The following is a 24770-nucleotide window of genomic DNA, read 5'->3' as shown; positions in this document are numbered from 1 at the left end:
GGTTACAGTTTGCCAAGAAGTACTTAAAAGAGCAACCACAGTTCTGGAAAAAGGTCTTATGGGCAGATGAGACGAAGATTAACTTATATATTAGAGTGATGGCAAGAGCAAAGTACGGAGGAAAGCTCATTGGCTGGCAGCTCATTCTACTGCAAGACAATGATCCCAAGCATACTGCTAAACAAAGGAGTTTTTCAAAGCTAAAAAATTCTTGAATGGCCTAATCAATCACCCGATCTGAACCCAATTGAGCATGCCTTTTACATGCTGAAGAGAAAACTGAAGGGGATTAGCCCCCAAAACAAGCATAAGCTACAGATGGCTGCAATACAGGCCTGGAAGAGCATCACCAGAGAAGACACCCAGTAACTGGTAATGTCCATGAATTGCAGACTTCAAGCAATCATTGCATGCAAAAGATATGCACCAAAATACTAAACATGACTACTTTCATTTACATGACATTGCTGTGTCCTAAATATTGTGGTGCCCTGAAATGGGGAAACTATGTAAAAACACTGCTGTATTTCTACATTTCTACATAATAAAATCTGACAATGTGCACTTTAACCACATGTGATTTTTTCTATTACAAATCCCAAATTATGGAATACAGAGGCAAATATATGATAGGTCTTTGTCACAAACATTATGGAGGGCACTGTATAACACTAACTCTTAAAGTAATTGGAATAGAGAATATGTTTTACACGTCAGAGTTCTAAGATTGCAGATGAGAAAACTTAAGTCCTCATTCTAATCGCCCAAATCTAATATTTTGCTCAAACTCATACAACCTCCCTACAACCCCCCCCCCCCCCCCCCCCCCCCCCCCCCCCCTATCGTCTCCTCACATTTTTCCTTGCAACTTTCATCCCATTTCAATTATATTTGAACCTTTTTGTACTTCTTCCTTCAATCAGTTTGCTGGGCATAGATTAAAAGATCACACTTTGAAACAGAAATTTATTGAGGAAAATAACAAAATTAATTAATAGGTTCAAGCACAGTGCACATCTGTTCATTGTTTATAAAGCAGTTTATTTGCAGCCTATGAAAGGACACACTTTCCTGTTGAACAGTCACAATGGGAATAATTAAGATTTTCTTCTGAGTAATAGGAGCTCAAAATCAAAGGTAATAGGTAATCAGCGATAAAATGCACTTTCTGCACACCATCTTCACGGCGATTACCTCTTGGGGTTTTGAGCCTAGGTTCACAAATAACTCTAGAACCACACGAGATTGAGAGCAACCACCAGATCATCTTTCTATTTAATGTACGAGTTAAAAAAAACTAAAATATCAGTCCACAAATCAGGATATACTCTGGTGATTACTACAACCCCAATGTGAGTTGAATAGGGGTAGATTTTTACTCACAATTCTACAGTGTTTTAAAATAAATTATAATTCCAAAGCAGGCAATAGAACTCAGTCTCCTGGTTTACAAGAGTGAAGACACTCAAGTGAAGACACGACAAAAATGCTTCTTGGTTGAGGGGAGATCCTCAAAACTGAAAGTGTTAAAATTTGCTTTTGGAGGGTCTCAATGCACCTGCTGAGTTTCATTGACAAATCGGCCCAGTCTTCTAATTTTAACTTAAATATTCTTTTTTTTTTTTTTAAATAAAATGTGTCAGGTTTTAAGAAATGGTATACCATGTAACTGAATTGTTGGTAATCTGATCACCATTCTTTCCCAGCATACAAATGGCAGGGCTCAAAATAACTCACTATTGGAATCAATGCAATTCGAATTTCTTTCTCATTATTACTACGTGTAATTTGTTTGCATTAAGCAGCTAAGGATTTTGTTTTTTTACTTATATGGTCACTGTCACTGAGGCAATCGCAGCCTGCTTATTGCCATTAGCAGTTGAAGCCTAAATGTGCAATACGTGGCTGTTGTACGGTAGATATTTACTCTGTTAATTCTAGCTACTTTGAACCGTGCAATTATGTTGTCATTTAATGCATAATACTTGGACTTGGCTTGATGCTTCTTAATCATGTGAATATTAACAAGAGTGGTTACGTAATATCCATGGCATTTGTTTGATCATGGACAAAATAATGCTGCATTTTGTTGAATTTTCCTACAGCTGCCCCATGACCCCAATTATTTTCAAAGTGTATCAAGCCAATGTGGGCAAGGTTCAGCTCCGAATTATGGTGTTGTCTATAAGCAAACAACTTAATATAGCATTTTTATGTATTAAATTGTTGGTTAATGCAAGAGGAATGGAATTGGTTTTAAACATTCGTCATCAACACCAAGGGAAGGTAGTAACACAAGTTAAATAAAATCAAGTTATTCAATGCTGTCCTCAATGTGCCGTAATCTTAATTTCCCAACACTCCATACCAACTGCTTAAGTGGGATTGTCAGCTCGGTAACAAAGAATGCTCAGCACAGAATTCTCATGGTTCAACAATACCAGCTTAGAGTCAAATTCAATTAGTTGCTGCCAAAAGAGAAGGAAGTTTTCAATGCAAACTGGCCCGAGACTAAAATTGTGCACTCTCCAAAAGAATATATTGGCTTTCCACCACGCCAATTAGTATAATGTACTATATTCATTTTACTATGAGGGATGACGTTTGAAGAAAAAAAATTACATGCCTTCTGTAGACAACTTTAGATTTAATTTTTGTTTTGTGTTATGCCTGCCATTTAAGGGATTTTTGTCAGTTTCCCTGGAGTTCCTATCCATATGAACAATAATGTCCTATCAGCAGTTCAGGACAGTGATGAAATACAGTTATGAGTGAAGAAACTTTATGTCCCAGACATTATTGGTTCATATCACAAATGCTCTGTAGCTTTTTAATTGTTTACTAAGGTTCACTGCAACCTTCCAATAATACCAGCATAATTGCTGATAAACAATATATCTCCAGTGTTCAGCTAATGTATTCTGGTTAACTCTTCGACAATTTTTATCAGATCATCTACAGTTGCTTCTCTTTTCATCCCACTTCCGTCATCAATCTAGAAAAAAGAAAGGCAACACATAAGACTGAAGATAGCCAAATAACCAAAGAATAAAATGCTTGAACAATTATCTAAAAATGTTGCCTGTGAAAGGAGGACCAAGGGCCATCAGAAGTGAGGGGAAATACAAATATTCAGAAGTATTGCTTCATTGGTTTTGAGAGTCAAGGGACAATAAATGTAGCATCTTTTTCAAAATGGTCACTGGATACTGCAAATTATTTCCATAAAATCAAAATCTTATTCTAATTTTGATCACTGTAACTAGACTCCAAGTCACTAATTTGGATTACAAGTTTTAGATCACTTTCTGACTATAAATGATTGCCTTTGATCATATGATTGAAGTGATTGTAATGACCAATGCAATGTGCTAAAAACAAATTCTTAAATGCTATTTCAATGTTTATATGAATAAACTAGACCAAGTGGGACCCGTTGGGGGGGGCGGCCTGCGGCGTCACACACACACTAACCAACCCCCACACACTAACCACCGCCCTTGATATTATATTATTATTAATCTGCTCCTTTTACCCCATCCCCTCCTTATCCACTCATGCATAGCCCCCAACTCGCAGGTGCGTCTAGAGAAGGGGGGGGGGGGGGGTAGAGAGAGGGGGAACAGAGAGAGGGGCAGAGACACAAACAGGGGCAGAGACACAAAGAGGGGCAGAGACACAGAGAGGGGAAAGGGCAGAGACAGAGAGAGGGTGGAAGAGAGAGGGGGGTTGAGAGAGTGGGGAGAGAGGGGGAAGAGAGCGAGGAGGGGAGAGAGGGGAGGAGAGAGAGAGAGGGAGAGAGGGGGGACAGAGACAGAGACAGGGGGAGGGGGGGGGGACAGAGAGGGGGGAGAGGGAGGGGAGAGGTGGGGGGGGGATAGAGTGGAGAGAGAGAGGGGGGGGGGGGGGGAGGAGAGAGAGGAGAGGGGGGGGGGAGGACGAGAAGATGTCGGGGAGAGGAGGGGAGGAAACGATGGGGGGGGGGGAAAGAATGAAGGGGTGAGAGGAGGAGGAGGGGAGAGAGGAGGAGGAGGGGAGAGAGGAGAGGGAGAGAAGGGGGGAGGAGAGAGGAGGAGGGAGAGGAGGAAGGGGGGAGAGAAGGAGGGAGGGAGAGGAGGAGGAGGGGGAGAGGAGGAGGGGGTAGAGGAGAAAGGGAGCGGGGCTGGCGTCAACCAAAGGTCTGCAAGTACAGCGGCTTCAATCCAGAGCCCACGGGGGATGGGTCGTCACAGGGGAGGGCTGGTTCCAGAACGCAGTACTCCCTCGCTCCCGGCTCCCAGTACGGGGTGGAGTGGTCGGGAGGTGACATCACTCGCAGTGCGTGGAACACAACGAAGCAGATCCATTGTGACGTCATCAGCGAAAGAGGCAGTTTTTTTCCCAAAGTTATTTCAGATTTGTGAACATTTTCATAAATAACACATGGAAAAAAACATGAATTTTTCATAAGAGGCGGAGTCCACAGGATAAATCTCTACCGGAATATCTAAATATTTTACCGTTTTGCGAAGATGTGATTACACACAAACACATAGACACATCCAAGATCAGTGTTTTATAGTTATATGGATGTTTATCTTCACAGACTTACTGCCAACATGTTCCTATTATATCAACGTGTTTCTATTACATGAGCACATCAACGCCTCTACTTCCTGAGAAGATTACGAAAATTCGGTATGTCAGAGTGGATTCTCTTGAACGTGTACAGGAGTACAGTAGAGAGCATATTGACTGGTTGCATCACGGCCTGGTTCGGCAACTTGAACGCCCAGGAGCGAAAAATCCTGCAAAAAGTTGTGAACACTGTCCAGTCCATCACCGGCTCTGACCTCCCCACCATCAAAGGGATTTACCAGAGTCGCTGCCTCAAAAAGGGAGCCATCATCATCCGAGACCCACCCTGGCCACATACTCATTTTGCTTCTGCCATCGGGAAGAAGGTACAGGAGCCTGAACACTGTAACATCCAGGTTCAGGAAAAGCTTCTTCCCTAGTCATCAGGATATTAAACACTACAACCTCAAATAAGCTCTGAACTACAATAGACTATTGTTGTACTACTATTATTTGATTTTTGTGTATGTATGTGTGTGCGTGTGTGTGTGTGTGTGTGCGTGCGTGTCTGTGTATATGTATATATTATACACAGTGCATTAAGAAAGTATTCAGACTTCTTCACTTTTTCTACATTTTGTTACGCTACAACCTTATTTTAAAATGGATCATATTCTTTTTTTTAAATCATCAATCTACACACAATACCCCAGAATGAAGAAGCAAAAACAGGTGTTTAGAAATGTTTGCAAAGTAATTAAAAATAAATAACTGAAATATCACATTTACATAAGCATTCAGACCCTTTGCTATGCCACTCAAAATTGAGCTTAGGTTCATCCTGTTTCCATTGATTATCCTTGAGCTATTTCTACAACTTGATTGGAGTCCACTGGTACAGAAGATTAAATTGATTGGACATGATTTGGAAAGGCACACACCTGTTTATATAAGGTCCCACAGTTGGCAGTACAAGTCAGATCAAAAACCAAGCCTTGAAGACGCAGGAATTGTCCGTAGACCTCCGAGACAGGATTGTGTCGAAACACAGATCTGGGGAAGGGTATAAAACAATTTCTGCAGCATTGCAGGTCCCGAAGAGCACAGTGGCCTCCATCATTCTTAAATGGAAGTACATTGAAACTACCAGGACTCTTCATAGAGCTGGCCGCCCGGACAAACTGAGCAATCGGGGGAGAAGGGCCTTGTTCAGGAAGGTGACCAAGAACCCGATGGTCACTCTGATAGAGCTCCAGAGTTTCTCTGTGGAGATGGGAGAACCTTCCAGAAGGACAACTATATCTACAGCACTCCACCAATCAGGCCTTTATGGCAGAGTGGCCAGAAAGTAGCTACTACATAGTAAAAGGCACATAACAGCCCGCTTGGAGTTTGCCAAAAGGCACCTAAAGGACTCTCAGACAATGAGAAACAAGATGTTTAAGAAAGAACTGCATATGCTGGATAAATCAAAGGTAGTTTAAAATGCTGGAGAAACTCAGCGGATGAGGCAGCATCTATGGGGCGAAGGAATAAGTGATATTTCGGGTCGAGACTCTTCTTCAGAAGAAGTGTCTCTACTCGAAACGGCACCTATTCATTCGCCCCATAGATGCTGCCTCACTCACTGAATTTCTCCAGCACTTTTGTCTACCTATGAGAAACACGATTCTTTGGTCTGATGGAAGCAACATTGAACTCTTTGGCTTGAATGCCAAGCGTCATGTCTGGATGAAACCAGGCACCGCTCATCACCTGGCCAATACCATACCTATGGTGAAGCATGGTGGTGGGAGCATCATGCTGTGGGGATTATTTTCAGGGGCAAGAACTAGGTCAGGATCAAGGGAAAGATAAATGGAGCAAAGTACAGAGAGATCCTTGATGCAAACCTGCTTCAGAGCGTTCGGGACCTCAGACTGGGGCGGAGTTTCACCTTTCAACAAGACAACGACCTTAAGCACACAGCCAAGGCAACGCAGGAGTGGCTTTATGACAAGTCTGTGAATGTCCTTGAGTGGCCCAGCCAGAGCCGGAACTTGAACCCGATCAAACATCTCTGGAGAGACCTGAAAATAGCTGTGCATCGATGCTCCCCATCCAACCTGACAGAGCTTGAGAGGATCTGCAGGGAAGAATGGGAGAAATTACCCAAATACAGGTGTGCCAAGCTTGTAGCATCATACCCTAGAAGACTTGAGGCTGTAAACGCTGCCAAAGGTGCTTCAACGAAGTACTGAGTAAAGGGTCTGAATACTTATGTAAATGTGATATTTCAGTTATTTATTTTTAATTACTTTGCAAAAATTTATAAACACCGGTTTTCATCATGGGGTATATTGTGTAGATTGATGATTAAAAAAATTGTAATCCATTTTGGAATAAGGCTGTAACGTAACAAAATGTGGAAAAGGTGAAGGGGTCTGAATACTTTCTGAATGCACTGTATGTATACATGTATGGACTTGTGAGTATGTGTCTATATACACACTGAACTTTTTTTCCTCTCGTTTATTATATTGTTTACAGTATTTGTTTACATATTCTGTTGTGCTGCAGCAAGTAAGAATTTCATTGTTCTATCTGGGACATATGACAATAAAACACTCTTGACTTTCTCTCTTGACTCTCTTCTATTATAAATTATGACTTTAAAATCAAAATTCGATATGTTAGTGCGCAATTATCATGCTGCAATCTCATTTTCCCAAAGATTACATAAATTGTTTCCATTAGAAATTGCTGTAAATACACTTTTCCTATTCTAAGGAAATGAAAAATAAAAGGTTCATCAGGGGATTAGCAAGCTGACACGAAACATGTTCCATTTTTACAATTTATTTTACTTTGCATACTTTAGTTGCTTGTACTACTCTAGTGAATCTGGCATATACAGTATACATTTTCCTGCATTGAAAAATGTCCTGGGATAAACTTGTTACATCCAGAAAAGGTGCAATGAAATAACCTGTATGGGTTTTACAGCATTTGCTGTGTAGCTACGATAACTTTTAGTGGCCTCGTGGCTCACAAAGACCAAAACTTCAGTTCCATAGCTGGTCCTCATGTGAATCAGGCCATCATTGATGATCAGGACTTTGGACTGTACATTCTGAGGCTTCACCCCCAGCACCGTCAACTGTGGCAAGTTGTGTTGTCTCAGGACTGTTTAACATTTCTCTAAATGCTATTGAATTCATTTAAATAATCAAAAAAATAGTTTTGAAAATTTAGGGACATGAAACTATTGCTAATTATCTATTAATATACAGTGAAATTAAGTGAAAAATTTGATTAATGCCAGATATGTCATACAAACCTTAACCTTCTCAGCTCAGTAAGTTACAGAATGCCCCTGGACACAAGGATAAATCTGAGCTGGAACAAGAGATTCCTCTAAATATTATCTGCAGTTCCACGTCCCAGTTTCCTGGTGCAGTAGTTGCGGCATGCTCACACTTGTATTACTTCCAGCCAGTGGCTCTATGGAATTGTCAGCTATCAGCACAATCCGGTAAAATGTCATTGCTCCTTTCAATCCTATCCCTCTGGAAATGAGGGTTGATACTTGCTATTTTAATTATCTTATTAAACAACATTCCCATATGATATATTTACTTAGTTACACAGCCAAACATTACCTGCAAGCCTGCTGCTACCTCCTGCATTTTAGGTCGGCTCAGATCCAAGAAGCTCTCTATAAGGTCTCCATCTATGAATCCTGCAGCAGGTTCAGTCTTCCTTTCAGAGTGAAATGATCTCCAAGTAGAGAGAAGTCAAGGAAGAATACTTTTTTAACAGTGGTTCATTAGCAGAAAACAGCAAAAAATACATGAAAACTCAAGGAACTGCAGATTCTGGTGTGCAAAAAAAGACAAAGTGCTGAAGTAACTCAGCGGGTCAGGCAGTATTTCTGGAGAACATGGATAGGTGCTGAATCTGCACCACACGGAACAAGAAACCTATCCTTCCTCTTTTCACCATTTCCCTTAGGCCTGATAGCTCCTAGTTGCCAATTCTACAACGATTCTAAGAATGCTTTCCACTGTACAATAAACTTAAACTACTCAAACCATTGAACTGTTCCTGAAGCAGTTTTAGTTTTAAATAAAGTTCCCATAAAACACTCACATTTTATCATATATTCACAAGCTGACTGCACTGTAATGAATCCGAGATTAATCTCATATTAAAAGAATTACTGTGGAGAAAAAATTATATTTTATTCTCCAGCTCGGTTTAAAAGGTCCGACAAAATAAATTCCCAGTGAGAATGCATTTAGAAAAACATTTAAAATTATATTTATGGTTTACCAACATTTTGAATGACATTTTCCAGTTTAGGTTTTTGATTGGACAGATATATCTATACTTAATAATGTTGTAACAATTTCCTTTGGAATTTTACAAGACAATTACAAAATAGTTAAACCAAGCTATCAAATGTTGGTTAAACGGAGTACCTCAGAGTTCTGGTTCTTATAAAAAGGATATAGAAGCAACGGAGAGGATGCAGAAACATTTAGGATGATACCAAAATTGTGAGTGTACACAAATGAGGAAAGGTGAATAAATTGGGTATATTTTCTCTGGAAAGAGTAGGAATGAACGGGTCCTTTTCAGAATGGCAGGCAGTGGCGAGTGGAGTGCCGCAAGGTTCGGTGTTGGGGCCGCAACTGTTTACCATATATATTAATGATTTGGAAGAGGGAATTAGGAGCAACACTAGCAAGTTTGCGGATGACACAAAGCTGGGTAGCAGTGTGAACTGTGAAGAGGATGTTAGGAGGTTGCAGGGTGACCTGGACAGGTTGAGTGAGTGGGCAGATGCGTGACAGATGCAGTATAATATAGATAAATGTGAGGTTATCCACTTTGGCGGCAACAAAAAGGGGGCAGATTATTATCTCAATGGGGTTAGGTTAGGTAAGGGGGAGACCTGGGCATCCGTGTACACCGGTCACTGAAAGTTGGCGTGCAGGTACAGCAGGCAGTGTAGAAAGCTAATGGAATGTTGGCCTTCATAACAAGAGGATTTCAGTATAGGAGTAAAGAGGTTCTTCTGCAGTTGTATAGGGCTCTGGTGAGACCACATCTGGAGTATTGTGTACAGTTTTGGTCTCCTAATTTGAGGAAGGACATCATTGTGATTGAGGCAGTGCAGCGTAGGTTCACGAGATTGATCTCTGGGATGGCAGGACTGTCATATGAGGAAAGATTGAAAAGACTAGGCTTGTATTCACTGGAGTTTAAAAGGATGAGGGGGTATCTTATAGAAACATATAAAATTATAAAAGGACTGGACATGCTAGATGCAGGAAAAGTGTTCCCAATGTTGGGCGAGTCCAGAACCAGGGGCCACAGCCTTAGAATAAAGTGGAGGTCATTTAAGACTGAGGTGAGAAAAAACGTTTTCACCCAGAGAGTTGTGAATTTATGGAATTCTCTGCCACAGAGGGCAGTGGATGCCAAATCACTGGATAGATTTAAGAGAGTTGGATAGAGCTCTAGGGGCTAGTCAAGGGATATGGGGAGAAGGCAGGCACGGGTTATTGATAGGGGACGATCAGCCATGATCACAATGAATGGCGGTGCTGGCTTGAAGGGCCGAATGGCCTCCTCCTGCAACTATTTTCTATGTTTCTATGCTTCTATGTTTCTAAAGGGTAGAGGTGTTAAAAATATGACCAATAAAAGTTTTAACTGAAATTTTCCACTTTTGGGAAACAACAGAATTCACAGCCATCAATTCAAGAAATTCAACATGAAACACAAAAGAAAAGTTTACTTAATCCCGAAGAGTGGTGAAATATAGAACTAATCAGCATATGGAGAAGTTGGAGTGAATAGCTTTGATGCATTTAAGGAGAAGCTGACGTAGTATGAGGAAGGGGAATAAGGGGGTTAAAATGATAGATTTAGATGTAAAAAAAAATAGGAGACTCAAGTGAAAAATATCCACCAACAGAGACTGATTGAGCCACGGTCTGTTGATGTGATATACATCCTATGTAATCCTACGTAATCAAATGTACTTGAATTCATGGAAAGGATATAATGAATGTTCAATCTTGCCCACGCTTTTGATAACTTTGTTCAGCCGATTCTGGACTTCGAAAAGGAAGTTATACCAGCTCTCAGACAATGAAGTAACCAAACCTGTAAAATAATCATCAGTGAAATGTCTAAATGTGAAATAATTACATTTTTCAAAAATGCGAATTGTCACCACTTACATGTTTTTTTTTATAAGAAGCACAAGTTATAGCACTAACCCAGCTGAGACAGCAGATGTGATTTTAGTTGCCAAATTCTAAAACTACCTTTAAACAAACCCACCTCCCATTCCTTACCTATCTTTTTGATCGTCTTTGGTCATCTGCTCAAATATCTCAGTTTGTGGTTCAGCATATAATTTGCTTTCCCTATATTTTACTCCACCTCCATACTAAGGATGTCTTGCCGCCATCTGTTATTTAAGTTTAAATCCCATGGAAACTTTCTTAAAAGATAAAATATTTGCCCCTTTCACCTACTTTATTCAATAGTCACGATTCTTACAAATTTCACCTAAACTTGCAAAGCCTGCTGCCAGTTACTTATCTGAGGTGCACAAAAAAGCTGGAGGAACTCAGCGGGTGCAGCAGCATCTATGGAGCGAAGGAAATAGGCAACGTTTCGGGCCGAAACCCTTCTTCAGACTGATAGGGGGTGGTGGGGAGAAGGAAGGAAAAAGGAGGAGGAGGAGCCCGAGGGCTGGGGGATGGGAGGAGACAGCCCGAGGGCTAAGGAAGGAGAGGAGACAGCAAGGGCTAACAAAATTGGGAGAATTCAATGTTCAAGCCCGCAGGCTGCAGACTCCCCAAGCGGAATATAAGGTGCTGTTCCTCCAATTTCCGGTGTTGCTCGCTCTGGCCATGGAGGAGACCCAGGACAGAGAGGTCAGATTCGGAGTGGGAGGGGGAGTTGAAGTGCTGAGCCACCGGGAGGTCAGGTAGGTTCTTGCGGACCGAGCAGAGGTGTTCGGGGAAACTATCGCCCAACCTCCGCTTGGTCTCACCGATGTAGATCAGCTGACATCTAGAGCAGCGGATGCAGTAGATGAGTTGGAGAAGATACAGGTGAACCTCTGTCGCACCTGGAACGACTGCTTGGGTCCTTGAATGGAGTCGAGGGGGGGAGGTAAAGGGACAGGTGTTGCATTTCTTGTGGTTGCAATGGAAAATGCTCGGGGAGGGGGTGGTACGGGAGGGAAGGGAAGAATTGACAAGGGAGTTGCGGAGGGAGCGGTCTTTGCGGAAGGCAGACATGGGGGGAGATGGGAAGATGTGGCGAGTGGTGGGGTCACGTTGGAGGTGGCGGAAATGGCGGAGGATTATTTGTTATGATTATTTGATCAGAGTTACTTATCTGATATTGTTTATACAGTGCATTCAGAAAGTATACAGACCCCTTCACTTTTTCCGCATTTTATGTTACAGCCTTATTCTAAAATGGATTAAAACATTTTTTTTTTATCATCAATCTACACACAATACCCCATAATAAAAAAGCGAAAACAGGTGTTTAGAAATTTTTGCAAGTAATTAAAAATAAATAACTGAAATACAACATTTACATAAGTATTCAGACCCTTTACTCAGTGCTTTGTTGAGGCACCTTTGGCAGCAATTACAGCCTCAAGTTTTCTTAGGTATGACGCTACAAGCTTGGCACACCTGTATTTGGGTAATTTCTCCCATTCTTCTCTGCAGATCCTCTCAAGCTCTGTCAGGTTGGATGGGGAGCATCGATGCACAGCTATTTTCAGGTCCCTCCAGAGATGTTCGATCGCGTTCAAGTTCGGGCTATGGCTGGGCCACTCAAGGACATTTCACATTCTTGTCACGAAGCACTCCTGCGTTATCTTGGCTGTGTGCGTAGGGTCGTTGTCCTGTTGAAAGGTGAACCTCCGCCCCAGTCTGAGGTCCCGAACACTCTGAAGCAGGTTTGCAAGGATCTCTCTGTATTTTGCTCCGTTCATCTTTCCCTCAATCCTGACTAGTCTCCCAGTTCTTACCCCTGAAAAACATCCCCACAGCATGATGCTCCCACCACCATGCTTCACTGTAGGTATGATATTGGCCAGGTGATGAGCGATGCCTGGTTTCATCCAGACGTGACCTTTGGCATTCAGTCCAAAGAGTTCAATGTTGTTTTCATCAGACCAGGGAATCTTGTTTCTCATGGTCTGAGAGTCCTTTAGGTGCCTTTTGGCAAACTCCAAGCGGGCTGTCATGTGCCATTTACTAAGGAGTGGCTTCTGTCTGGACACTCTGCCATAAAGGCATGATTGGTGGAATGCTGCAGATATAGTTGTCCTTCTGGAAGGTTCTCCCATCTCCACAGCGGAACTCTGGAGCTCTGTCAGAGTGATCATCGGGTTCTTGGTCACCTCCCTGACCAAGGCCCTTCACTCCCGATTGCTCAGTTTAGCCGGGCGGCTTGTTCTATGAAGAGTCCTGGTGGTTCCAAAGTTCTTCCATTTAAGAATGACGGAGGACACTGTGCTCTTCGGGACCTGCAATGCTGCAGAAATTGTTTTATACCCTTCGCCAGATCTGTGTCTCGACACAATCCTGTCTCGGAGGTCTACGGACAATCCCTGCATCTTCATGGCTTGGTTTTTGATCTGACATGCACTGTCAACTCTGGGATCTTATATAGACAGGTGTGTGCCTTTCCAAATCATGTCCAATCAATTTAATCTACTGCTGGTGGACTCCAATCAAGTTGTAGAAACATCTCAAGGATAATCAATGGAACCAGGATGAACCCAAGCTCAATTTGAGTGTCATAGCACAGGGTCTGAATACTTATGTAAATGTGATACTTTTACAGTTATTTATTTTTAATTACTTTGCAAAAATTTCTAAACACCTGTTTACGCTTCTTCATTCTGGGGTGTTGTGCGTAGATTGATGATTTAAAAAAAAATTAAATAAGGCTAACGTAACAAAATGTGGAAAAAATGAAGGGGTCTGAATACTTTCTGAATGCACTGTATCTGAATTTTAAATGAACCACCACATAAATTGTTCAATGCAGGAAAGTAAATTAATATCAATATTTTACTATTTTATTCATACCAGTTATTAACTATTATAAATCACTCTCGATTGATACTAGAGACAAAGGCATAAATCCTGTGTACTGTCTGTCATTCCTAAAACACCATTTAGATGTACTGGACAGAGATAAGAGAGTACAAATGCTGGCATCATGAGCAAAAAGACACACTGCTGGAGTTGTCAATTCCAGGAGGGTCCGGGTAGCATTTGTGGAGGGAAATAGACAGGCAATGTTTCGTATCTTCAGGTCGCAAAGAGAAACTTTGTTTGTCCAATTCCCTTCTCAGATATTGCTTGACTAAGAGTTCCTCCAGCTCTTTGTGTTTTGCTTATTACAGTTCTAATCCCTATTCATTAGTGATGAAATAATCTATTTTCCTCTAAATGGAAAGGAAATGCTCTCACTGATTTATGACCGATTAAAATCTATTTTTCTACACTTGTAGCTAGACCTGCATCATTCCACAGAAGGAATATGTATGTATGAACAAATGGCAAGAAACAAAAGTGGGAACTAAATTTGGGGATAGAGAAATGTGTTGACAATATAGACAAACGTTCCAAAGCCAAACAATGGTAGAGCAATAAAAAAAAAAACAGTATTTGGAAAAGTACATTATTCAGCCATAGATTGCGTTGTGGCTCCAACTACCAACAATTGTCAAGATAAGCTGACTCACTATGGATGGAAGTGTCAACTTCTTAGTCCACATTTTATGAGGAGGCCAGTTGCTTCTGAATCATCAGAGAAACTTTAAGAATAAACATGCTACAGTAGATTTTGTTGTCCTTGGATCACCTTCAACTTTTCAGTGCAGACTTACCAATCATGCCATTGACTGTACCAAACAGCACTGAACCCAATGTAGGTGTTGACGTCTCACCAAGATTCTGCATTACAAGTGATCCATGGCAAAACACATTGACAAACTCGCCGAGGTGGAATAGTCCCACTTCTTGGAGGTGTTGTCTTTCCTCATCTGTAGTAGCTGCACTGAAAACAAAAAAACACATACATGTGCAATACATGCTCTTCTCATTTCATAGCCAGGGAATGGGTAGAGCTCACAGCAGACCCAGCATGTAGCCTGCACTTCTAGAGTGCTCCTCACCATATCAAAACATTATAAATCTCAAAACATTATAAATCTCAAAACACTATAAATAATATAAATAATTTAGAAAATATTCACTGACTAGTTTTTAGAAGAAAACAAAGAAATTCCCAATTTAATTATGTGCTGTGATCAATGTTGCTGGAACAACCATAGGAGGCAGTCATAGCAAATGTTACTGTGAAATCCAAATATGGAAATGCAGTGGAGCTTTGCTTTAGGAAGGCAAAACTATACCAGGAATGCAGACTATGGTATACCCACAAACATTCAAAATGAGCTACCATTTAAAGATGGTTCTGTTGGGAAGATCAAATAGAAAAGCGTTATGAAAATTGAAACAAAAAAGAATTCCCTGTATTTGGAGGGGGGGAGAATGCGTGAAGAATGGCCATGATTGGAATGGGATTATTTATTTTAGTAACTCAAAAGCTATGGGGGAAACAGGAAATTCATCTTGGAATTGAGCTATGTACCAAGTTTTAAAACTTAGATTTAATATTATTTGGAGCAGTAGTGTGATGCGTGGAACAAAAAGAAGATGGGGGAGGGGGGGGGAGGGAGTTATAAAACATATTATTTCACAAAATAAATGTTTAATTGGCACTAATGATTTATCAATATCTTGGTGCATAAGTACTGATGGCAGGCATGAAGTTGAAAAATACATAGAAAATACAAACAAAAAGGCATCAAAAAAATTAAAATGACCAAAGGTAGACAAAAATGCTGGAGAAACTCAGCGGGTGAGGCAGCATCTATGGAGCAAAGGAATAGGTGAGGTTTCGGGTCGAGATCTTTCTTCAGACCTGAAACGTCACCCTGCAGGGCTTAAGTGCCATTCTCTACCCTGGAAGCAGGGAGGTAACATACGAATCTTGTGTTAGATCAACAGCCACCAAAATATCTGTAACCGTATCTTTGGATTCAACTATCACTACTGGGGCCACATTGTCCTCATACTTACTCCACTGCACAACATGGCCAATGTTAATTTGCCCCACACAAACATTTCCTCTTTTGCTCCAGTTCCACATTGTGCAATTCTTCAATCTGTCCAAAAATTAGCTACCATGTCTTCAGTAATCTCACCAGCACAACCCTTCAAGCAGTGCTCAGCTTCCTGGTACTGTCATAGTGAACTCCAGCTCCATGGCAGCTCCAACATCCAGACTTCAAGGTATCATATCTAAAGATTTGCTCCCTTGTCTGAAAGTCTCCATGGCTTCTCACAAGGCACAGGGCGTGCATACTGCATGCAGGTGAACTACCCTATCATGCCTCACCTCTGCAGATAACTTATAATTCCCTCTACATGGAGGCTCATTTGTATCTCTCACCCCAAGTCAGATCTCACACCACACATGCCATGCAAAGGATGAAAGATTACGTAAGAGTGGAATGACTTTCACACAATTGCTCACCTGTCTTTCTGACATACAAATAAATTGAAAGAATTTTCTGCTCCCAAGAAATTATCATCATCCAGTATCTCCACAGCACTCATCCAATTAGGGTTGAAGTCTCGGGCAATCTTTTGTAAAGGAAAAAAGGAATCAAATTAATTTTCAAATTTCTATTTCATTGGCAAGCTAGGTAGCAGTACTGATTGTACCATTGATTAGACACTAAACGGTGAGACTGTCCATTGGGTCCCAATCCCTGAAGGCATGCAGGTCATCCCTGGGTTACACAAATGTTCCATTCCTGAGAACTATCCATTAGCCAATTTTTCCATGTCAGAATAATTTCAATGAGGGTCAATTAAGATGAACATTTATTTACTAGTCTCCCTGCAGTTAAAATTGTAAAGAATCAAGATTTCCTCCATCTAATGTCAGCATTGATGACTTTAAAGTATCAGTGACGTTACATTTATCGATAAAGTATTTTACAAGTGTCAACAAAAGAGATTGTCTTGAAGACTGCTCCTTCTTCTAAGTGTGCATATCTTGGGGAGATTTTACAGTGGAGCAATGCCGCTATCTCATAGTTCCAGTGACCTGGGTTCAATCCTGACCTCCAGTGCTGCCTATGTGGAATTTGCACTTTCCCTGTGACTGTGTGGATATCTCCCCCAGAAGCTGCAGGTACCTCCTACATCCCAAAGATCTGCTGGGTGATAGGTTTATTGTTCACTGTACAATTACTCCTTGTGCAGGTCGGTAACCAAGTCAGTGGAGTTGATGGGCACGTGGGAGAAAATAGGTTGTAGGGAAAATGCGATTAAGAAGATTGCTGAGAGTCAGCATAGACTCAATGGTCTTAATGGCTCGCTATGATTAAAGTTTGGTCACAGAATGCTGTACCTTTAAGGCTTAGCCCATCAACCAGACCAGCTGAAATGTGAACAAGTACACTTTGGACTGCATGTAATAGAAAGTTGCATCCTGTCAATGTTAAGATCACTTGATAGCTTATCTGAAGGCTGCCAATGAAAGCAAGCACCAGTTAGCAGTGGTTGAGATGCATAAACACCACGGCTATTTGAGATCTATTCGGTCTGAAGCACATCAGCATGAAAGCTCTGAGCTAACATAAGCAGCTAATCAATTGTTCCAGTAATAGTAAATGTCAATAGAGAGAGCTTTTCCTCAGGCAGTGAAAATCATGTAAATCTCATCTCATTCTCACAACAACAAATAGCAGCATAAATATTTCTATTGCAATATATATATATATATATATAGGGGTGGGGGGAGCTGATTAATTAAACATTCCCTTCCTCCAAATAAAGGCTAAATTATATCAAAACTAATCTTACATTTTAATTTGGCAGGATTCAAATTCTAATTAATAAATCTGCCAGTGATGATAACAAGCAGTGGAGATATATCAGATGATAAATTAGGGACTTCATCATGTGCACCTGTACCAATATGTTAACCACCTTTTAGCAAATAAAGAGTCAGGAATGGATGAGCTCCACTATAAAATCTTCACAGCCTTTTCATTGCTTCCTGTGTGGCTGTCTTAGAAGACCATAGAGTCTGGAATGAGGAGGTTGTACACACTAATTGTCAAACATCTGTTTCAGCAACACCAAAGCTTCCCAAGTCACATCTGCTAGCTAAAAATCAACATCAAAGCACGCATTAAAGATACTCATGGAGAGTTTTCTCGAAGACTAACGTCAACAACTGGCAGAACATTTACCATTATGTCCGGATTTAGTTTGAAATAGAACAGACCAGACCTGGTACAATTGGATTCTCTGAAGCAAAGGATTTTTAAAATAAAATTTACATTGAGCTACACAAATCTGATGATGTAGTTTTTGACTCTTGTTTGGGGTCCCAATCAAGGCAAACGATCACAAATGAAGATATATGTTACTTCCATTGTTTTCTGATTTTCACATGCCTTAGTTCCCTTAGTACCCAAAATTAATTGATCTCAATCTTGAATACATTTAGTGAATGAGCATCGACAGACCGGAGAAACAGAACTGCAAACATTCACCTTGGGCGATCATTTTTTTCTTCATCTTCATCCTGAGCGGCTAACCTCTTATTCCGATCTTTCATCTCATATTCCCCAATCAGGAGAAGTAGCTTGTAATCATACATTCAATCAAAATTTAAACTCTTATGCATCTGCTCCCTTCCAAATCTCAGAAAATCAAGACAATTCTACTCAAATCTCTCCATATGGGACAGGCCATATCGTGAAATTACATGTCATGATCCTCTGCAACCCTGCTAGGGAAAAGTACGTTCTCTCTGCAAAGAAGTCCAAAGCAAGACAGTTGTGCTTTTTTTTTTAAATGGATGAACATTGACAAAAACAAAATTTGAAACCCTACACACTAGAAGACAAAATGGTTGTGTCTTTCAGAGCAGCAGAAAACTCAAAATAATAATGAAAAGTGTGATATAAATTCCACGTACCTCTTCAAAATTGCCTTCCATTGGTTTATATGCCAGCAGCAGCACCGAGCGCATCAAATCTCCCACAAGGATAAAATCTCCCTTTGTTTTCAAGTAAAGGGCCATTATATTATTGTAGTGGTTACACTCAGTGCGTAGCTCTTTCTCAGCAGTCCATTCATATAATCGCACCTACAATGAAAACGTTTTGCTTCATGAGATGTGAAGAAATAACAATAGGTATGCTTTATAAAATGCCATACAAATTTGACACGCTTAAAGCCGAATATTTAATGGATTCAAACATTATTTATATTCTCATACTGGAAGAATTAATTGTAGATAAAAAACTGCACAATTTCAGAGATGGTGGGATGGTGGGATCAGCTCAGCATGAAAACAAGTGGAACCGAGTCTTCTTCCATTCCTGGGGAGGTAGCAGAAAAAGATAAAATACTACATGCTAACCCAAGATTGAGGTGCATATCCTCTAAATGCAACTGTAGATTCAATGAGGGATTATGTGCAGCAACAGGATGTGTCCATTTTTAAAATGCACAGACAAGAACAAACAATCTTGTTACAATTTTCACATAAACAATAGTCTGCATCACAGAAAACGTTACATTGTTAGATTAGTGTAAAAAGAAAACATACTCACCATCTCAGAAAAGGTTATAAAGTCTTACACAGATTTACATACCGTGCTATTGATGCTTGCCAGCAACTTGCCATTGAACTCCACCATGGAATACACAGCACCTTTTACTTCTTTTTCTGCTACTGTTTGAAGTTTACCTGTTGAATGAATCAATTAAGAGTACCATTTCTTGTGGATTCAAAACTGAATCAATAGCAAGTGTGGATAGCCTAAACTGAACCAATAAATGAGTGATGCAGAGTATAACACAATCTAACTGTGATAAAAAGGACACAAAGCGCTGGAGTAGATGACGTTTCAAGTCAGGACCCTTATCCATTTTCTCCAGAGATGGTGCCTGACCTGCTGAGTTACTCCAGCACTTTGTGTCCTTTTGTATAAACCAGCATCTGCACTTCCTTCGAGATGATAACCTATGGATTAGTACTGTTTAATGTTGGCGCAGGAGGGGCTGTGGGGTCCCCAAAAGAGACCAATGTCACAGTTTACCGGGGATGGGGGAGAAGTGACCTGGGATATTGGCCAAGAGGTTAAGTGGATTATTCAAAATCTAGTTGACATTTGAACGTAAGATGAACATTTAACGTACCATCGGAATATTGGAACACAATAATTCGTCCTTGTTTTGGTTCTGCTTCTTCAGGATAAACCATTGCCGTGCCCACAACAAAGTAAGTATTGGGATCTTTACTCAATTTGCAGGACACAATACTTAGTGCATACTCATTTTGAAGAAACTGGTGAGCATGAAGAACTGAAAACAGCAGAAAAGGCCATTGTTAAAATCATAGGGCATCCAAAATACAATCCAAATTAGAATACGTTTATAAAAAAATTAAGGAGACTCATAAAAGCTTTTAGTTTCTGCAAAGGTGCATCTTGTGCTGCAACTGGCATTATTTCTACTCGAGAGAAAATAAAAATGAATCATTGGTCTTGTTCCTTTTAAATCCAATGATTTAATGAAAAGTCTGCTACTTGTGCTAATCATCATTGTCACCCAATTCATTTATACCTTCCACGATGGGCAAGTAGTTTGATGTCGGCCGAGATTTCCTGGAATCAATTGGGGATGATCAGCCAATTATCACATTGAATGGCAGTGCAGGTTCGAAGGGCCGAATGGTCTACTCCTGCACCTATTGTCTATTGTCTATTTTAGACATGCTATATTTTAAAGAAAAGGACACAAAGAAAAACAACAATTCTCAAACAGTGTGCTGGAGGTTCATCTTTCCATAGATGCTGCCTGACCTGCTACGTTCCTCCAGCAGACTGTTTGTTGCTCCAGATGCTAGCATCTGCAGACTCTCATGTCTATCAACATTTCTCATTTTCTTTTGTCCTAAACCTCAAAATATACCTGTCAGTGCATTGCTTCTACCGTTTAGTGTTTACGGCCTGATGGATGATAAAATGCAAGATATTGTATTAAAATTATCTATACAAGTCCACCACCGATTTCCCAGCATCTGGCAGTGTTACACCTTTATAATCCGCATAAAATTATAAGAATGCACTTGAAGTCCCTCTGAAAATGTGACGTCTAGGCCGGGTGAGGCGGCCGATCTCGACCTTGTCGTGGTTTCTGTGCAGGTCGAAATTGCCCCCCATGGTCAGGACTCTGGAACTCTCGTCCAACCAGAGCAGGCAGATCTATTCGCATTAGCTGACTTTGCTGGCCAGTATCTCGACCCCCACCGCCCCCAGGCCATGACCTCTGTTGGTCCGGCAAAACGGATAATACGGCAAGGTTCTGGAACTGAGGGTGCAAGAAAATCAGTGGGGATCCTGTAGCAGAAATGTTAATACAAAAACAGCCAACATTTTAAAGATTATCCTAAACAAAGGAACAGACACAAGACAATCAGCTCTCTTGTACTGTTTACCTCCTATTTATTCTCAGTCCAAATGATCAAAGCAATAAAATTGTGGATACCTCTGATTGATGTTTTTTTCTTGAGAAGAATACAGCACAGTGCAACATAAATCATTAAACATCACATATAATTAGATCTGTTAAAAACAAATATAGACAATAAATAATTGAGAACAAGTTCTGAAATTATTTGGCTACTGCCTGTGAACAACTTCAGAAAAACAAAACAGTGAAACACTTGCAATGGTTAAAATGGAAACATGCCGAGGATTGCGAGACCATAGAAACACCAGACAAATAGTGAATTATAAGTGAGAGCTACCGTTACCTTCAAATGTATGCTGATCTATGATTAGTAAATTGTGCACTTCCACTTCATCCCCAAATGAGCTCTCATGCTGCGAAGTACTACTTGGGAAAAGTTTACTGGAGCTGACACTGGTGGAGAGAGCCTTAAAATGGAATGCAGAGAATACGCAAGTAAATCATGACTGAAGTGGCAATATAGGCATTTCCAGGTAAGGAGATTGTCTATTGTTATCATACCAATGCATTTCAGTTCATATTTTTGAATAATGCTATTATCACTACTCTGGGTTCTTTATGACTTACCTATCCAAATCCTGGATACTCATCTTTCCTGACCCCAGTTTATTATGTCTAGACAATTGCTTCTTTTCAAACCATGCCTCTCTTTCCACAAAAAAACTTGCCCTGAACATATCATCATGAAATAATTTATTTTACAATTGTCTGCAAAACATAGAATTTCACTGTATCTAGGTACATGTGACAATAAAGTGTTATTGAACCAATATAGCTTCTGACATTCTTCTGACTATGTAAAAACCGAAGCACACATTGTCAGTATTCCCAATAATCCAAACAGAGCCAAACTTATATTGAATGCTGCCAGGGTGGCACCGCGGTAGAATAACTGCGATACAGCGCCAGAGACTCGGGGCCGATCCTAACTACAGGTGCTACCTGTACGGAGCTTGTATGTTCTCCCCGTGACCTGCATGGGTTTTCCCTGGGATCTCCGATTTCCTCCCAGGTTAATTGGCTTTGGTAAGGATTGTAAATTGTCCCCAGTGTGTCAGATAGTGCTGGTGTACGGGGTGATCGCTAGTCGGTGCGGACTTGGTGGGCCGAAGGGCCTGTACCCGCTCTGTATCTCAAAACTAAACTAAAATCACAATCATTTACTTCACACCTACACCCATCTTTCCCCTATTACTACAGATCCTGAACTAAACTGGTTAAACCTATGGCTGTCAGTTAATCAAAGATTATGTGTTTATTTTTAAACCATTAAATGTGTATATTCAGACTTTAATCATCCAATGCCCTCACAACTTCCTCCATCATCCAACCTTAGCTGCCTATATTCTTTATTGAACCTAACCTAATTCATTGTTCTAAGCCACATAACTTACTGTAACTCCCTAAACATCCCTCCATTCCCAACTCATTAAAGTCAAAATCACTTAGACCAGATGAAAAAAATCCCCAAATTGGCTCAGTTTCTACAACTATCCCTGTTAGGTTCCCATTCATCTTTTGATCCATTGATTGAAGCTAAGAAGTAGAAGTGGGCCATTCAGCACTCCAATCCCATTCTAAACACTAGTTCTATCTTATCCCTCTTCCCTATACACAAGGGGCAATTTACAAAGGACAAGACGTGGACTCTGTGGGCTAAAGGGCCTGTTTCCATGCTGTATCTCTAAACGAAACTAAACTAAACCATTGATTGATCCTATCCCGTCAACTTCTTTGCCTGATCAGCAACTGCCCAGTTCTGTTGTTCATTCAAGAATCTATTAATCTCATCCTTGAATATACATAGCGACCAAACAATGGGTTTCCAAACATTTACAAACTCCCTTTGTAAAGAACTGTATATCTTCATTGTCAACGCCACAGAGGATAGCAACAAATATTCGTAGAGGGGATATCCAAGATACAAAATCAAACTCCATGAAATCTTCCTTGGGTACAAATCTCTACTTCCCCGGACTGCTTGTGTACACTCTACATTTCATATATAGGGTCATAAAGTTGTACAGCACGAAAACAGGCCCGTCGGCCCACTTCGTCCATCCCATTTGTCTGCATTTGGCCCATAGCCCTCTAAATCCTTCCGATCCATATCTCTGTCAAAATGTAATTTAAAAGTCACCTTTCTTTGGCACATGGATTCCAATCTGGTTAAAACATTTGCTCTCTCCAGAGATGCTGCCCGACATGTTGAGTGATTCCTGAGTTTCTGTTTTTTCCTTCAGATTTGCAGTATCTAAGTTTTTTTGACTTTCATGCCTTGACTTCTTTCCTCTTGAACAAAACCAAAATTGGCCAAAATATTCCAGCTGGTTTCTATATATCATGCACCCTTCCCCGTAGATAGTATGACAGGTTTAGGACACAGCTTTGCATCTCTGCTATGCAATAGCACTAAAAGCTATCACGAGTACCTCTGGTTAATACCACAGAGTGGGATAATTCCTTCGGGACAGATAAAATGAAGCTACTCAACGATCTCAGTGCAGCCACTGTGCGCATGCTCAAACGTTCCTCATATTAAACTCAGTTTCGCTCATTAAATGACTATCACAACCCTAAAGAACGAGGTTCATGATCCTGTGCCTCAAGACATTGTCCCACGCTGACAGTTCTACTGAGAAGAACTGGATATTAAAGTGAGGCCCTCTCACTCCTCCAGGGTGAATGTTCAACATGCAAGACTTTCAGTTACTGTAGCTCTTATTTTAGAAACTCCTCTTCCTACACACGAGTTCTCTACCTCCTTTCGAATTTATAAAGTTCAAGTATATTGTGAAGTCCCTCTTCATATCATCTAACCCTCTCACAAAGGCTCTGATGTCTGCTCTTTTTTTTTATCTCCATGCCGCACCTTGTTATTTTTCTACAGGGTAAAAATTAAACTGCATGAAACTGAAAAAAAAGGACTTGATGTCTAAAAATTAAAAAAACACAATTATTTACCTGAGTGCTGGCACTTGGTCTCAGGACAGAGGTACCTCCACTAGGATCTAATACTTCCACTCTACTGCTTACCAGACCAAAGCACTGAGATGCCTCTTGGTAACAGATTCTCCTGCACAAGAAGAGGAAGTAAAATAAACCACAGAAGTAAAATAAAACAAATCTTAAGGAACCCAAACATCAGAATTATTAAATGACTTTCTTGTACTGAGATACATTAATTAACAACATTGCTTCAATAACACTGCAGCAAGTTCACTGAACAAAATATTGTGCAATATTATGCCATTTTCATTGACATTTCCTGTTGATCTATTCTTTATTAGCTTCTACGTATCTTTCCCCCATTACGCTCACTGCACCCTGTTATAAATGGAGTTCACTTTTTAGTCAAAGGAATAATCGATAGACTGAATTTTAAATATTCTCAGCACAGGTGCCATAAAACTCCCTAAATAAGTAGTAAAATCTAACCTTATTTAACCATGCCATTAGTTCAACCAACATATTGTTGAAACCCAACTTAGGTTTTCACTCGGTGGGTACTTGGAAAGAGCTGCCAGAGGACAT

General features: G+C 40.5%; 1 protein-coding gene across 1 annotated transcript in view; it reads right to left on the bottom strand.

Moving 5' to 3' along the window:
- Window positions 1-950: 950 nt before the first annotated feature.
- ddb1 (damage-specific DNA binding protein 1) overlaps window positions 951-24770 on the bottom strand; it is a 64575-nt gene continuing 40755 nt past the window's right edge. Inside the window, exons 18-27 of the mRNA XM_055649600.1 lie at window positions 24201-24312; window positions 21520-21643; window positions 19902-20066; window positions 19355-19449; window positions 18673-18843; window positions 16207-16316; window positions 14492-14661; window positions 10614-10716; window positions 8199-8322; window positions 951-2995 (exon numbers count right to left, since the gene is read on the bottom strand). Of these exons, the coding sequence (XP_055505575.1) occupies window positions 2912-2995; window positions 8199-8322; window positions 10614-10716; window positions 14492-14661; window positions 16207-16316; window positions 18673-18843; window positions 19355-19449; window positions 19902-20066; window positions 21520-21643; window positions 24201-24312 (1258 nt within the window). The 3' untranslated portion in view covers window positions 951-2911. The remainder of the gene's footprint in view (window positions 2996-8198; window positions 8323-10613; window positions 10717-14491; window positions 14662-16206; window positions 16317-18672; window positions 18844-19354; window positions 19450-19901; window positions 20067-21519; window positions 21644-24200; window positions 24313-24770) is intronic.

Source organism: Leucoraja erinacea, chromosome 18 (assembly GCF_028641065.1).
Source record: "Leucoraja erinacea ecotype New England chromosome 18, Leri_hhj_1, whole genome shotgun sequence".
In the NCBI taxonomy this organism is placed as follows: Eukaryota; Metazoa; Chordata; class Chondrichthyes; order Rajiformes; family Rajidae; genus Leucoraja; species Leucoraja erinaceus.
The sequence above is the reverse complement of the archived record's forward strand: the minus strand, read 5'-3'. Positions and strand labels throughout refer to the sequence as shown.